Source organism: Aythya marila (genome assembly GCF_965140915.1).
Source record: "Aythya marila genome assembly, chromosome: 10".
NCBI classification, from domain to species: Eukaryota; Metazoa; Chordata; class Aves; order Anseriformes; family Anatidae; genus Aythya; species Aythya marila.
Genome location: NC_139051.1, coordinates 1,626,797 through 1,643,049, shown reverse-complemented (window position 1 = coordinate 1,643,049; position 16,253 = coordinate 1,626,797). Strand labels below are relative to the sequence as shown.

The window sequence follows — 16,253 nt, the reverse complement described above, 5'->3', positions numbered from 1 at the left end:
TTTTTCCCCTGAAGAGTTGGGGATTTCTGATCTCCCTCCACCTGTTACGGAGTTTTGTGTACAGAGCCAGGGTTAGGTTAGATGGGGAGGCAAACAACCGGCTTCGGGTAGGTGACTGGCGGAGACACAGCGCCCATGGCAAGATCCCTGAAAACTCTACACAGGGCAGAAACTGGAGACCAGGTGTGAGAACAGCCAGCAATGCCGCTGAGCCGCTTTCTAGATTTACTACAAAAACATTTCCTCCGCATTTCTCCCGTCGGAACCCACAGCCCCACCTCCCCGCCTTCCCCAGCGCCCACCCCAAGATGGCGGCGGCGCCCAGCCTCCCCCCCCTCCCTCCCTCCCTCCCTCCCTCCGCCCGCCGGGGTCCTCCCGGGGCGCAGTGCGGCCGTGCTGCCGGCAGGGGGCGCTGCGGCGGCGGCGTCACGTGAGCGCGGCGCGGGGGCGAGCCCGGCAGCGCGGGTGCCCGAGAGCCGCGGGAGCGCCGGCCCCGACCCCGACCCCGGCCCCGGCCCCGGCCCCGTCCCGGTCCCGTCAGCGAGGGCCCGGCCCGGCCCGGCCCGGCCCGGCCGCAGCCATGCTGGCGCTGCTGTCCCGGCTGCTGGACTGGTTCCGCTCGCTCTTCTGGAAGGAGGAGATGGAGCTCACCCTGGTGGGGCTGCAGTACTCGGGCAAGACCACCTTCGTCAACGTCATCGCGGTGAGCGGCCCGCGGGGGGCTGAGGGGGGCCCTGAGGGGAGCCCTGAGGGGGGCCCTGAGCGGGGCTCTGAGGGGGCCCGGCCCGGCCCGGCCGCGGTTTCGGGGCTCCCCTCGCCGCCTCTCTCCCGATTTCGCCTCCTCCCGGCCCCTCCTGCAGGGCTGCGGAGCCCGGGCCCGCTCCCCGCCCGCAGCTGGGTGTGGGAGGCCTCCCGCACGGAGCGCTGCCATCGCCGAGCCGTGAAGGGGAGGCTGCTCGGCGGGAGGGGGGGGCGATGTGTGCAGGTTTGGTGCTCCGCAGGGCCCGGCACCGGCCCTGCACAGCGCCCCTACGATCAGGGAGGTGGTGGCTACGACTTCAGGCCCAAGCAGACCTCCAGCCTCTGCCGTGAGGCGTCGTCGCAAAGTTCTGGGTGTTTTTGTGGATGTGTTTGTTGAAGTGCCACGGTTGGGAAACTGGATAGGGAAAACGACTCGTTCTTCTGCAGTGACACGTGGTTCTTGGGCCAGAGAGAGTGTCAAAACCTAACAGAGCTCTCGTGCAGTTGAACGCTAGTTCTTAGTGGTCTTCACGATACCCACGTGAAGTGGGTCTCCCCTAATTAAAAGGTCACGTTTCCTCGGCCTGGTTGTGTTAAGGAAAAGTTGCTGGACTCGCCTGAGGACTCCAGAAGCCTTTACCCACACACGGCAGTGGCTGCAGCTCCCTCTGCTCCTGGATTTCTGCAAGTGGAACTCATGAGCACCTCGATGTGTGGGCCCTGAGCTGGCACTGGTTGGTGTGTGCCTGCATTGGGTTTGGGTTCTGGCATTACTCTGCAGGTTTCTCCCCTTATGATGTCCCAGGTGGCGATGGCACGTGTTGAAGTACTGCTCTTCTGTGCTTCGAAGCACAGCTCCTTCAAGGAGTTAGGAGAAACTGCTGCAGGTAATGTGGAGTACCAGAGAAGAGCTGCAGTGGTCACACAGCATTTTAGTCCATCTAGATTGTCCCAGGTGGTTAAAGCACTGCGAGTAAAGCTGGCAACTGCGTCCAGCTTGCTTTGGTGGGGGTTGAATCTTGCAAGGTTTCGCCTGCTCATTAAGATCACACCCAGAAATTTATCTGAGTAAGTGTCATTCAAATGGGCTTGCAAAACTGAGTGAAATAAGGAAGTCATTATGCATAAGACATAGGATCGTTTACTGCTTCAAGTTTGGAAGCAGTAAGGCACATTTCTGAGGCTTATAATTAGGAAATCTAGTGCCTCTTTAAGAAAAAACAGAGTGAGGGAAACTTGCTTAGGTTTTTGTTATTGGCTTAAGAAAAATAGCGTGAGCTTTCGTTGTCAGCACAATGCGGTCCGTGGCGTGCAGAGCCAACCTCTTCTCAGGTGTTGCCTTTAGTTCAGAGCGTGCGCGGGGAAATTAGTGCTGGAAAAGAATAACTGCTCTCTGCAGGCCTGTTAATGCTTTGGGTGGAAGTAGCTGTCAGGCATTGGGATTCCATAAAACTGAAACGAAAGGAATGACACAGCAAGATGCGAGGCCTGTAGATAGCTTTAAGAGCTGGGTTACATGCCAGGGTGTAGCTTAAGGTTGCGTTCTGCCTAGCAGAGGGCTGTCAGCAGCGTCCTGACAGCAGAGAGTTGAACGTGAATCTCTGGTGTAGTCCTGTGTCTGCTATGGGGCCCCACTTAAACCAGGCACATGTAACTAGAGGGAAGACTCGAGCCCATTACGTTGGAGGCTTGATACAACTCCTGCATGACTGGTGAGGTGGAAATGCCACGAGAGGCAGACAGTCCAGTTCTGGAGCAGTGTTTGTGGGCGGTGAGCTGGTTTGGGCTGTATTTATCTTTCTGGTCTGAGAAGGGACTCAGTCTGTAACCAGACCAAACTTAGTTTGGGGGCTTAGCAACCTCAGCAGAGAGATCTGCTTACAGCTGGATGCAGCTTCTGCAGCTTCTGCTTTGCTGTTGGCTCCATATTAGTCACGGCCTCTAATTAGATATTTAGCATAAGTTTTCCGTGTGCATGAGTAAACTTGCTCACAAGGGAGGATATCATTTCCTCCTGCTCCTAATTTCCATAAAGTAGATGGCCTGTGGCTCCTTTCAGAGAAACTGCGTGTCATCCCAGCACCGTGCCGGGCACGGCGAGCTCCTTAGCCGAGGGCTGGAGGTGCCCATTCCTTTCTGGAGTCCGCAGCATCTTCTGCCGCTCGCCGGGCCGCGGGCTTTCATCAGACCTGCTGTCGGAGCTGCAAGTCACAGCGGGAGGGAGGACAAGCAACCCAGCTCCGTCACGTGGCGCAGCTGCAACATGACTCGAAGAAACGGGCGGCTCCCAGGCAGCAGGGTGCCGCTGCCGGCAGGAAGGAGCTCCGTGGAGGGGCACCGCTGCCTGTCCCCAAACCTCGTGTGCCCCCATCCTGGGTCCAGGCGTCCAGAGCGCTGCAGCTCCGGGGGCTGGGCTGCAGCGGGCAGGAGAGGGGAGCTGCCGGGTGGGCGGGGAGGCAAGGCAGGCTGCCCGCGTGGGGTTGTCGGGTGTAAGAGCTGAGCTTAACCTGTTCTGTTTGTGCTGATAGGGCACATAAGATCTCTTTTCAGGATTTCTGTCGAGGCCTGAATCAGTGAGTGTTTTCTCTAGCTGTGGCGTGTCTGACAAGCCTCTGAGTGAGGCTTTGGTCCCTGGAAAGAGGCAACATCAAACGAAGCTCCTCGGAGTGAACGGTTCCGCTGGGCAGCAGCAGCTGTGGCTTCCTTCAGTCCCTGTGACTGTTACACGTAACTTTGTCTTAGAGTTATCCTGGAGGAGTATGGAAAAGGATTGTTCTGACCAGCCCCAGTGCTGGCTTAGTGCCTTCTGAAGCACCCGGGTGGGCTGTAAATAGTTTATGCTGAGGCTTTGGAGCACGTCGGTGAGCAGAGGGATACATCTGTCAGTGGGAAGTGGGATACACCTCTCAGCGAAGTGTTTGTTAATTGCAGCCGCCTATTGAAACGGATTGCCTCACTTCATTAGGTAATAAGGCAACACGAAGTGACTCACCTGCACTTAGTCCTGTCTTTGAGGTCCTGCTTGCTGTACCCCAAGTGGTCTCAAATAGAAACGTTTGTCTGTTGTCATGGTCTTGAGTTCTCCTGTAGCTTGGGAGCTTCTGAGTATGGTCGCAAGTACTGGAACACTGGAGTACTTCAAGAGGGAGGTGACTGCAGGGAGCGGGGAGCTGACCTGCCCGTGTGTGATGCACGCCTATGGTCGAGGCCATTGATGCTGCAGAAGTGGCATGGTGTAGGGGTAGCTTTACATCATGCTAAAATGCCTGCTTTTTGAAAGTAACTTGTAAGATGCAGCTTTTTTCATAGTGTAGGCAGAAATGTAGGGGCAAACAGCGGGACTTCAGGTGGACTAGGAGTGTCCTGGCTGGAGTCTTTGTGCAGTAACAAAGCTGATATGAAGAAATCTGTACAACAGTAATGAATCACGTTAGCTTTGGGATGCAAACCAGGGTCAGCCCCACCACTCTGTTGCTGTAAAGAATCTCCTTGTGCAGACAGCGGGGTGGTGATCTTGTAGCTGGTCACGGAGGCCCAGGTGGATGAGCCTCTTACTGTTCTTCAGCTCTAGCACTGGCTGTGACTTACTGCCTGACCCGGAGTATGAGAACTGTTGGGTCGAGGTGGTCTTCACTGGGCAGTTCCACACTGAGCTTCCCTGTGCTGCTGGCACTTAAGCCTCATGGTTTTGTGCACCAGGGCCCAGTTAATAGTGAGGTGACTGTAGGCAGATGTGAGGCTTTCAAAAGGGTTGTTGCTTGCCTGTTATCCATAACGTACCGAGTGTGAGGGGAATATAGAGGCCAGATACGTGAGGAATAGATACCAGAGGGCACTTGTAGCTCATCTCAGTCACTGTTGCAGGGGCAATTCTAATACTCAAATACCTTCATACAAATGCTGTGGAACTGCCTGCCGATGTGCCTGACAGTAGGAACTGGATGACACTAAACTTCTGATACATCATGTGCTTGGGTTTTCCAGGAGCATGGAATTTTGTAAAGGGAGCATCTTACAAACCCAGAGGCTTGAAGACTAACCGTGCAGGTTCTTTCTGCGGTCTCCGGAATTCAGTCCGTTTAGTCTCCCTCTTATCTTCCACTTATGGAGGAGAGCGAGCTGAGTCTGTTCTGTGACCTTCAGTGAACAGCTTCTGTTCGTGCTGTATGGTCTGTGTGGCCTCGGAGCTACAGGCTGAGTTCACAGCCACTTGCAGTGCACAGGGCTGATCCGGGAGGCATGGATGAAGTACGGTGTCTGCCAGATGCTGGGGCTAGGTTTGCAGGCAGCTACTCTGCTGTCCTTGAGTGTTTGAGCAATGTGTGACAACAGCCAGTACTTCCAGACTGGGGATTGAAAATATTTCTGTGCTTATCGGACTTGTTTGGAAGCTGAGGCCTATTTTAGGAGGAGAAAGCATCATATTGTGAAAACGAGCGATAGGGCTGAGTAATCTGCTTTGTGTTTGTATGGGGGGAGGCGGGGAGAAGCCCAACTCAAACAGAACTGTGTACAGATGAGGAGTTCCTCTTATCTGAAGGAATCTGTGTTCTGAAGGTGCAGTGGGAGAGCATAAGCTATTGATGGGAGCAGCTCTCTGTTGAAGGGTCTGGAAGGAGCTGGGAGTAGGAACAGCTAACAGCATGTGGGGTGCTGTGAAGTAGCACAGGAGTGGAAGTTCAGGGAGTGTTCAGGAGGTGCTTGGTTGGAAGATGTGGGTGTAGGGTGTGACTGCAGAGGGAGGAATGCAGTGGTTCTTGAGCAACCATGGCAAACTGACCCTTCAAAGGCAAGACTGGCAGTGCATGCTTTGAGCTGAACTGCATCAAACGTGGAAGCAATGCTTACCCTTCTGCTGTTGGATCACACACAATCAAACGGGCTGAAATGGCCAAGTTGGGCACTAGGCTTTCAAGGCTGTAAGGGGAAGCTACGCAGGAGGTGCTGAGGTTGTGCACCCACCTCGCTGAACTTGGCAGAAAGGTTTGAGCAGTTCCTGAAGCGGCGCTGTGGGAGACCACTGCGTGTTCTTCTGTGTAGTCTAGGCAGTTTAAACTTCTTTCAAATGGAAATGCAAAACATCTGCTTAAAGAGGCTTAAGTTGTTCATTTTTAGGTCATCACTGTTTTTAGTTACATTCCTTAGGTTCAAGGACTTAGTTATTTCCAATTGCCTTCTAAGACTCTCTGTATAACTGTACATCTGGGAAGCAGAGCTTAAACGAGACAAATCACCGCCTGTTCAGGGGGCTGCTGCCTTCATGTTCAAGCTCTGGATAGGTTTGTTTTGGAGGTCAATCAGAACAAAGTGCCACTTAGCTTTTCAGCTGAAGAGTTTCAGTTGGGCCAAATAAGCAGAAATGAGCTTGTCATCCATATGTTTTCAATGTCTTTTAGTGTTATATTGTGTATTGTGTGAGGCTGCTGGCTTTGGTTTGCTAGGGGAGGCTGGCAGTTCTGCTGGGAAGGGGAACAGACCTGTGGGGTTTTTAGGCGTGGGGTTTTTAGGTCAAGAGCTGAATGACAGAGCACTGATGTTACAAACTTCTGGTTGTGGGCTCCAAAAAACATGTAGCGTGTCCAAAAACATGTCAAAGCATGTCCAGTCAGACTAAGCCAATACTTCCAGCTCGTGAGCAGCTGGGCCCTAACTTGTAGGGTGATGTGATGTCTGCTTCAGCTGTTCTAAAAGGGGTTTTCATTCAGGCTGGCTTCTCTGTGCAGCTTGGGGGGAGAGAAGCAGCCTTCCTCCTGCTGTGATATCGAGCAGTAATTAAACAACCGAATGCATCTGAGTTGACCTTTTTTTTCCAAATCTGCTGTGACTGGTTCTGTTAAATGCAGTGGATGTAGTGAGATGCATAACGCCCGCTGTGGCTGAGATTCGCCTTCTGCCAGATAGCCAAGGCTGCATGGGAGAAACCTGTACTGCCGTCGATAACACGTGTTGTGACTGCTGGGCCAGCTACCAGAGATAGCTGTGAACTTGGCTTTCAGACTGTTAGAGATAAAAGTGTAAGTGATAGTAAAACTTCTGCCATTAGAGAGCCTCCCTAATGCATCGCTGTTCTGCAGCAGCTATATCAGAGCTGAAAGTGATGCTGAACTGGTAGAAGCAGGAGGAAATGCTCTCCACTTGCTTTGGTCACCTCTTGCACTGCTGAACGAGTTGGGCACTAGCCACACAGGAGGCAGCCCTGGCAGGTCCTTCCACTTGCCAGCCTTTTAAGACTCCTCAGGTGCTAACCATACCTGTGGGTTGAAGGCTTACTCCACGGGAGTGATTTATTACTGCAAATGTTGCCCACAGAGTAGCTTGCATCAGAGGAGCAGCTGGGTGTTTTGAGCTGCCAGGAGCCTAGCAGATCCCAAAGCACAGAACGTGGCTCCAGCAGAAGCAGGTGAATGGCTTTCGTCCTATACTTGTCCTGGCTGTCCGTCTGTTCAGCTACGTAAAGCAGCGCTCTACCAGTAACTTTGTGCCTCTGACTCCCTCAAGGCTTGAAAGATTATTTAAGTGCTTTTAAGAAACGCTGTGACTGCCCGTGCAAGCTGCAACACACATCAGTGTAATACCTGTGACTTCCTGGCTATAAGGCCTTCAACTGGAAGGCTAGAAAAACTTGTGGTATTTTACCACATAAACTAGTTGTATGAGAAGTGCTAGACTTAACTTTCTTTTTTTTTTTTTTTTTTTTTCTCCAGTCAGGTCAATTCAGTGAAGATATGATTCCTACTGTGGGCTTCAACATGAGAAAAGTTACAAAGGGTAATGTTACAATAAAGGTATGTTAACGTTGACCGTCTTCCTTTATAAACCCATACAAAATTGTCTTCAGGTTCTAGTTTAAAAATTGTGCACTTACTCTATTTTGTTCCCACCGTTGGGACAAGTATAGCAAACTGAAGAGGCTCAGCTAAATCTGTAAAATAGCATAAGAATAGACTTAGGTTTATTTATGGAGTTCCTTAAATGAGAAGCAGTGTTTGATTTCCAGATTCATGGGCTAGTTAAAGCAATGCTTTAATAATGATGTCTGGCTTTAATCTGAGTTAATTTTCACATTTCGAGGGCCCTCTTGTCCTGTTCTTCTTCTGCTCTTCAGTATTGCTCAAAGCTTAAGTCATAACCAGAGTGTGAAGTTGGTGCATTGTGTTTTCATGTATTCTACAGTATGCATCTGTGAAAACTTAATACACAGGTTTTCATGCATTTGATAGAAGATGTTCTAGTTTATATCTTATACTATTGGGCCTGTGAGATTTGAGCGGCTGTATTTTCACTGCTTGCAGAGATTATTTCTGTTCTAATAAGCAAAAGGTCCTGCAGCTGGCATAAGGAAAGAAGAAAACTGTTTTGACTGCTTGTCTTGTATGTATGACATGCTTAAATAGTGTATGGCTAAATTGTCTTTTTTCCTTCCACTTAAGATCTGGGATATAGGAGGGCAACCACGATTCCGAAGCATGTGGGAACGATACTGCAGGGGAGTTAATGCTATTGTGTAAGTGTCATTTTCCCTGGGCTTATATTTAACTGCAGACTTGCTTCTCTTCTGTATCTAGTGTAGTAGCACATAATGGACTCGGTGTGCTCGTATTAATTCTGAAACTGTACTGCAACCGTATTAAGTAACTTCCGTACCCTCAAGTTCAGGGCTCAGGATGCGTTATTTTCTCATCAGTGTCTAATCCTGAGTACTAACTGCTTCCAGTTTGACTTGGATGGCAGAGTAGTCTTAACGGAAAGAATTTTCCCACTACTCTGATTGTGGGGAATTTCTTTGAAAAGAACCGAATTCCTTGCTCGGAAGACCTAGCTTTGTTTAAAGCTTTGAATGTGCTCAGACCTGACAGTTTAAAGCAAAGACTGCTGTTTCTGAAGTAGTTGAGTCCTGCTGAACTAACCTTAAATTCTTCTTAAAGCTACATGGTAGATGCTGCAGATCGTGAAAAAATAGAAGCCTCTCGGAATGAGCTGCACAATCTTCTAGATAAGCCACAGTTACAAGGAATCCCTGTAAGTATTATTGTCTTACATCAGTATTAAACTTTCTTTAGAAATACTCATAGTTTAGTGCATCTGAAGAGTGTCTTGACCTCTTTAAGTCCAGTGTAAGCACTGTAAGCAATACCTCTCCCTAGTGCCTTAGATACAATTGTTGACCTTGATCGTTCCTGCAGTGATAATATTTGCTCAGTACCCACAAAAAAAAAAAAGTAGAGCAGTAATTTAGAGAACCATATTCTACCATATGGGTTTGTGCTCTTCTAGTTGCTGTAGTGCCTGTTAATCAGATAGTACAGAAATACCACATAAGTTTGGGAAACTTCAGCTGAAAGTTTATTGGAATTGTTCACACATGCACAAAAAGCAAGTGTGAGAACACACCAGTTCACAAGAGTTTATTTGGACCCCCCCCCTTTCCCTGTGACTAGGTACATCTTCCCTCTTGACCTGGTTTACTATTAAATGTCTTCATCCCTTGGATTTAAGTCTAGTGTTGACTGCTTGTCAGACTCTCCTGAAACTTTTTTAAAAAAAGAGGTGCAACTGTTTTCTTCTGATTTGGATTTCAGGTTCTAGTACTTGGAAACAAGAGAGACCTTCCTAACGCTTTGGATGAGAAACAACTAATTGAAAAGATGTAAGTCTAACTCTTCCTAAGAAAAGCTGTGTTAACTCGATAAAGGCATTGATGTACATAGGGATGTTAGATGAAAAACTTGTGTTATAAGTAGAAAACGCAGCAACAGGTGGTAACTGAAACATCGTACAGAAACAAGTTACACTGAGAAGATGAAGTGGGAGCAGTTTAGATTCTCAATGTAAGAGTACTCATTATAAGGGGAGTGTGTGTTTAAATTTTGTCTCTTTTGTAGGAACCTTGCTGCTATTCAGGACAGAGAAATCTGCTGCTACTCAATTTCATGCAAAGAGAAAGATAATATAGGTAACTATTAACCTAAAATGTTATGCATTATAAAGACCATCAGAATGGATCGGGGGATTGTGACTTCTTAAACATAAGCCTTCTTCCTTCAGGAAACTGGTAACAAATCCAACAGCAACACTTAACTGCACTGGTTAAATGTGGTATGACTCCTGATGGCAGAGAGGAAGCCTGACTGGTGTTAGTTTGTGAAGGGGCTGTAGTTAGCAAAGCATATCATAGCCTACTATGACACCTGCTGCCTTTAATTAGTTTGCAGGAAATACCTGACTAGTCTCACGATTAGCTTGCCCTAAATTTTATCCTTCTGTCCAGTGCTCTTAACTCAGCTTCACTTTGAGGCTGTAGATGCTAGCAAGTCCTTGCAGCAAGTTTTTCCTCATCAGTCATTCTCATGAAATAATCGTCTTCCCTCTCTGGTTTATCTAAGATGTTCACGTAGTGGCCTGTGCCAGTCACTACTCCAGGCAGCCAAATAATAGATTTTTCTGGTGCTGATGTCAATTGCTGTAAAATTTCTGGAATTTAAAGGCAGAAACCATGGTACTATGTAATTACAAATACTAGTGTCATGTACTTGTTACACTGAATAATCTCACACCTGCCGTCCTTCTCCTGATGCCTTCATGTGCCTGCCAGGAGATTAATGCTGGTTCACTGGCTGCCTAATGTGAATTTACTGATGAGGAAATCTTCAGTCTAGTGGTCACAGGAACAAGCTGCACAGGATACCAGAATTGCTTCGTATCAAGAACTTGACTTGTGACCAGGAAAAATGAACAGCCTGTGGAGCTCTTACAGTTTCTTATTCAAGAACCCCCCTGTCACTTTGCCTTCAGTTAGAGATGCAAACAAGGGGATAGGAGAAGGGGATGCTCCCTTCTGTCATATTTCCCACACAAGGCTTACAGCAGAGATGAGCATCACTGATGCTGTAGGGAAGCTGTTGCTGCAAGCATTACGCTGATGTGGTATTTGCACATTTCAGTTGCTTTAGAGAACCTCTTTCAAGCACGGAGAAGCTTGATGCCAACTGAGATTGCTTCCCTCAGGTGAGGATAGGCAGCACAGGCTCTCAGGCTGGCATAAACGTAGTGATGTTGATCTGCAAGTGAGTGTGTGAGTGAGACCAAGGTATCAGATTAACGGAAGTCTCTTAGAAGTGTGGTTGACTGAGGAGCCTGGATGTCTGAGGCAGTTCCTTCAAATGTTGCCCACAGGACTCTGGGCGGTTATACCAGACAGCACAGACAGCAAGCCTTCAAAAAATGGTTCTGTTAATCCGCCTTGGACCAGCCTGTAGAGAAGGGCTGTCTACTCTTACGTATTTGAGGACGTGGGCATACCAAAGTGGTGCTGGTTATGCAAATACAAATCAACACTTGAATACGGAACTTCTCTTCTCTCTCCTCAGATATCACGCTTCAGTGGCTTATTCAGCATTCAAAATCTAGAAGAAGCTGAAGTCTTCCTGGAATCTCCAGTACCAGTTGGCCATAATCTCAATTGTCCACTTCCCTCCATAACGAGATATTACCCAAAAATCCTGTAATGAGAATCTGCCTTTTCACAGTTCATTTCTCATGTGCACTGCTGAAGACTTGTATTCCTATTATGTCACAAAACAACTAGAGTTGTCATAAAGTCAGCACAAATATTTATTTTACAACCATCTATGGTGGGAGGGTTGGGGGGGGCTTTTTAAAAAAAACAAGATCTCTACCATGTTAACTATGATGGTACACTGTTCTGGTTTTTCAGGGCCAGGTTTTTATATGATTTTCAGCAAGTGTTTTATTTCTAGTGTTTAGTGGCTTGAAGATGCTGACGCCTGACAGCATTGAAATTCTGTAAGATGCCACATACAGTAGTTAGAAAACATTTAAGCGTGAGTTGTGGGATACTAATCTCACAAATGCATGTGATGTGTGTATGTTAGCAGAGAAATGGAAACTGTTTGCAGAGGGGAGCACAAGACACAGATCAGCATCACTAATCTACAGCTGAGATCTTACCCTGTCACTTAAAAAAAACAAACAAAACCAAACTCTTCTGATGAATTAGGGGAGCCGACTGTTTAAATTCATTTTGTTGCTTCTGTTTAACATTTGTCTGGGGGATAGGAATGGACTGTTCTGTTTAAGCTTTCAAAAATTGGAGTATTCCAGCATGAAAACAAATTGCTAGGAACATCAGACTTTGTCCAAACACATTTTTCTGTCTCCAGATACTAGTGATCTCTATCTGAAACCAGAATATACATTCTGAGCGGCTGCATGACACTTAAATTACTGATGTTTTTGTAGAGAGTCAGTCGTTGGCCTTTAGCACAATATCTGTGTAATTGTCTAGTGTCTCTCCTGCTCATGAAATAGCTGGGCACAGTTTCACCTGGTGCTATGAAACATCTCGGCTATTGTGACAACTCTAGACCTGCCTGCTTTCTTGATGTAACCATGTGCAAAGTCTGTAAGTTGCAAGATGAAATGTTCAACTGTGTCAAAGCACAAGAGAGCCAACGAATCGATCCTATTTCTTGACTAGCTTCTACAGTATAGGGAAGTATGTATAAACTAAAGATTGTAATGTTTTTGTAGCTTTACTTTCTCAATGACTTCAATATATTTAAAGGGACAGACTTGTTAAGACTGGTTTGTTCATACAGTAATGTCAGTGTAGCTTGCTAGTGTATACAAATACATGGTACACCTGCTTGTGTTGCCTCACACTGTGTGTGATTCTTCCTTACCTAACTGTGGAGTCTGCATTACTCTGGGGTCCTCGGTTGAAAACACTGTTTAGTCCATATCAGTTGTGACAAACCAGTTTTAATTTGGACTGCCATGGCCTTACTGTTCTGTACCAACTGTTGCACAGACACTACATGCTGCCTGCATTCAGTCTGAACTTGCATTTAACTTTTTGTCCCCTTTCAGTTCTCTGAAGCATGATTTCAATTAATTCATACTCTGGTGCTGTAGAGGAGAGGGTGCATTAACTTGCTACTGTAGTCCCTAGTTCACCGTGAACTGCTACAGGTCCTTTTATTTAGCAAACTTGCTTGTGCCTAAAATATGGAAACTAAACTAGAATGTGTGGATCTTCGTGGGGGACCAGGTCACTGTTTAGTTAACTGGCCTATAGCTAAACTTGATGTGTTTGGTGTTTATATACTTCACTGCTTTCAGCATTAATGGCATCCAAACACTACCAATTGTTAACCTGTGCATTATTCTCTGCATGTGAACAACTTATACAATTACTGAACTTTGTAAATATGTGGATTTTTTATTTAGGTGGATGCATATGTTGGTTTACTGCTCTTCAGCTCTATTCAATAAACTTCTGTTTTGAGGGTTGTATTGACACTTAACTGACTGACTTGAGTTGAGTGGCTTAACTCATGGCGCTGCACTGGGGGCTGTCTGTCTCCTCTCTGATAAAATTAAAATGGGCGAAGAAGGCTGAGTATAAATATCTGAGCTGCTTTATGTTCTGTGGTTAGACTATTAAAGCGCAGTGCTCCTAAAACTGAAGCCATGGGGCTTTCTCAGCAGAAAGAGCAGGTTTAGCTAGAGTCAGCCTCGGCAGTCCTCAGTGCTTTGTACGCCTAAGAAAGGCACTTACGAGTCAGCTGAAGGGCTGTGAGCAGGTCAGCCTTCTGGAGTTCCATTTCTGGTGAGAAAAATGCATGCATCTAAAAGCTCGTTCCTTGTCTTCACGCCTAGAGTAAAGTCCTTGCTTTTCTAGCACAGATATCAGATCTAGCAGTGCCTGATCATTCGCTGCCAATTAAAGCATGGAGCTTTTTGTCTCACTGGAAGGGTGAGGCTTTCACTGACTGAGGTCTTAAACAAAATCCTTTCTTGTGATTATTTTTTCAATCTGAAACTACGCTGACTGTGGCTCCCAAACACTGATTTATTTATTTCTTAGGTGACTGACTGACCTGTAGGACCATATGTCAACATCTTCCAAGTAACAGTAACAAGTTAGATGTCTTCTATGCAGTCTGCCTCCATGTAAGCCTTCAAACTCCCTGAGCTGTAGCAGGTTAGTTCTTAGACCTGAGTATTGGTCGGTTAGCATCCTTCACATGTAACTAGGCTTGGGGGAAGGAGTAAGAACTGTTGAGTGAAACATCCTATGCCTATTTCTTCAGTTGACAGGAGTATCCTGCATGCAAACTTAGCTACCTGGAGCTAATATTCAAAGCAAAACTGCCTTGTGACAGCCTCAGAATGCTGTTACTGCAGTGTGTGTGATCTGTCACCCTGGCAGGTCGCTCAAATAAGCTGCAGTGTAAACTTGGCCAACAGCTGATTGCTTGAGGTGGTATTTAAATGGTCAGTTGCTACTTCATAATAGCAAGGAAGACTGCACTGGCCACCTGTAATGTACATATTTCAAACTGTACGTTTGTGTTACTCACAAAATGACTGCTTAAGTTTCCACAGCTATTTGTGTACTGTTCTTGCAGATGCCCTTAGTTACTTAGGTGGCAGAAATGTAGACCTCAAAGTGACTGTTTGAATCTAATGCTGAGGATTATGCTCTTTTTTTGTGAGCTCTCGATGAACTTGCCAGTTACCTTCATTTTGAGATGTAATGGAAGTGTAGTAAGTCTTTCTAGAGAAGTGAGGCTGTCTCTCTCCACCTTTCTGCCTTGGACTGAAAAAACTGTGCTCTTCTGGCATGACTAAGTCCAAGGTTAAACCTTTTATGTTCTAAAAAAATAAAAATAAAAAATAATGGAGAGCCTAAGGTATTGGCGGTGTTGTTGCTGAACTTGGTTGCTATAGTTGTGTTCTGCTTCTAGAAATCTGTCGGGTCAATCTGGTCTCTCAGATTACTCGACTCAGGCTCCGTAGTGAGCAAGCTCTCTTCTGATGTACCTGCAGTAGGCCTAGGCCGTTACCATATTAAGAGAACTGAGTCTCGTGAAAAGGCAAATATTGAGCCAGAGACAACTCTTGGTCATGAATACGCATGTGATCATCACTGTGCACACAAGTTAGACATCAGTCATACCTGTGTGACCTTGTGGTGTGTTAGTCTTGTGTGGTGTTCTTAGGGTTTGCAGTAGCTGTCAGCTCCAAGTACTTGTTGATTTTGTTCAGTGCTACGTGATCCCTTACTGATCACAGCGCAGCGAGTCTCTAGGCTAGCCTGGGAAGAACCGACAGCGTGTGTGCCCACAGCACTGGGCTGTGTGCAGGTTTTCCTTGAGAAGTGTTCGTGGCCCATCGGATGGTTCACGAGATGTGCGTGGCTGGTGGCTCCTTGCAGTGCAGCACAGCGCGCATCGTCAGCGTGCAGCCGTGTGTCTTAGCTGCACAGGCAATTCTGCCCTATCACAACATGGAAAATGCACACGTGGGGCTGTTCTGTGGTCTGTGGAACTGATAAGCTAGGTTCTTAGCAGTTTTTTGTTTTCTCTTCACTTCTTCGTGGAAACGAGTTGGGAAGGCCGTCTTTTTCGGATGCTCAGATAAAAAAAAAAAAATGCGTTATTTTCACTTTCTGGTGGAAGAAAAGAGGCCAAAGGAAATGCCTTAAACAGTCTTTCTGGTTAAGTTAACGAGCATCATGCAAGGGTCTACAATAAGAGAAGTATGACTTAGCTAGATTGTCAAGTTTTTAACTTTTCTAACGTTTAATTTTATAGTTATTCTGACTGTGCAATGGGTGTACTGGCATGTCACGATTTGCTTGGTGTGTGTTTAATGGATGTTAAAGAAACGCTCTTCTTCCCGGGTAGCATGCCTCAGCTCTGCTCCCTGCTGCCGCCTTCTTGCACTGACCCGTACGCCAGAGCGAGCTGTGTGAGTCCTCGACAGGGGCTGCAAATCAGATAATTTAAGCTACCTTGCTCAGAGCGGTGTGCTGCCACGCACGTGAAATCAGTAAATCATGCTAAAGGAGAAGCGATGTGTGACTATTTAAGACTGGTAAATGCTTCGGGACTTGTGTTCCAAAAACGTGAGTTCGGAATGACTTTTCTCATGAAACCATCAACCCGCTGAAAGCCGGCTGTTGCTTTAGAACTGCTCCGCGTGCCGACAGCCCCAGGACGCCCTGGTGAGACCTCGGGGCCTTCTCTGTCGTGTCCCAGCTCAGGGGGCCGTACAGGAGGAGGGCGAGGCCGGGGGTTTGTGTCCCTCGCAGCGGAGGTGGGTAAGTAGAGCTTTGTGCCAGGATCAGTGCCTTCCAGTTGCGACATTACAGGTTTGACTCTGTTAGAGGCGACGTCTGTCATTGTGAACGTTTTGGAGTGCTTCAATAAAAGTGGTGTTCAAAACCCTTCTGTGGCGAGTCTGTCTGTGGGAGCACAGCTGCTTTTTGTGGTGGAAACAGGGACTGAATTAGGGAAAACATCGCGCTCCCGTGACCCCAGCAGCGCTCTCAGGGGTTTTGGGGAGGGTGAGCCCCTGGGAGGAGCCTTTTGGGGCTCGATGAGGAAATTTCACATTTTAAAGGCTGCCCTAACACGGTGGGCGGGGCTGTAACGAGGCTTATTTCTTAACTAGACTGGGCTTTAAGCCGTGTTCCACAGCCT

At 47.3% G+C, this 16,253-nt stretch overlaps 1 protein-coding gene across 1 annotated transcript; it reads left to right on the top strand.

Annotated features, from left to right (window-relative positions):
* The first annotated feature begins 446 nt into the window (after positions 1–446).
* ARL8B (ARF like GTPase 8B) lies at positions 447–16,001 on the top strand. Its single transcript, XM_082768353.1, has 7 exons — positions 447–703; positions 7,446–7,526; positions 8,172–8,245; positions 8,667–8,760; positions 9,321–9,388; positions 9,624–9,694; positions 11,109–16,001. The coding sequence occupies exons 1-7, from the start codon at positions 581–583 to the stop codon at positions 11,156–11,158; spliced, it is 561 nt and encodes a 186-aa protein (XP_082624479.1). The 5' UTR covers positions 447–580; the 3' UTR covers positions 11,159–16,001.
* The last annotated feature ends 252 nt before the right edge of the window (positions 16,002–16,253 follow it).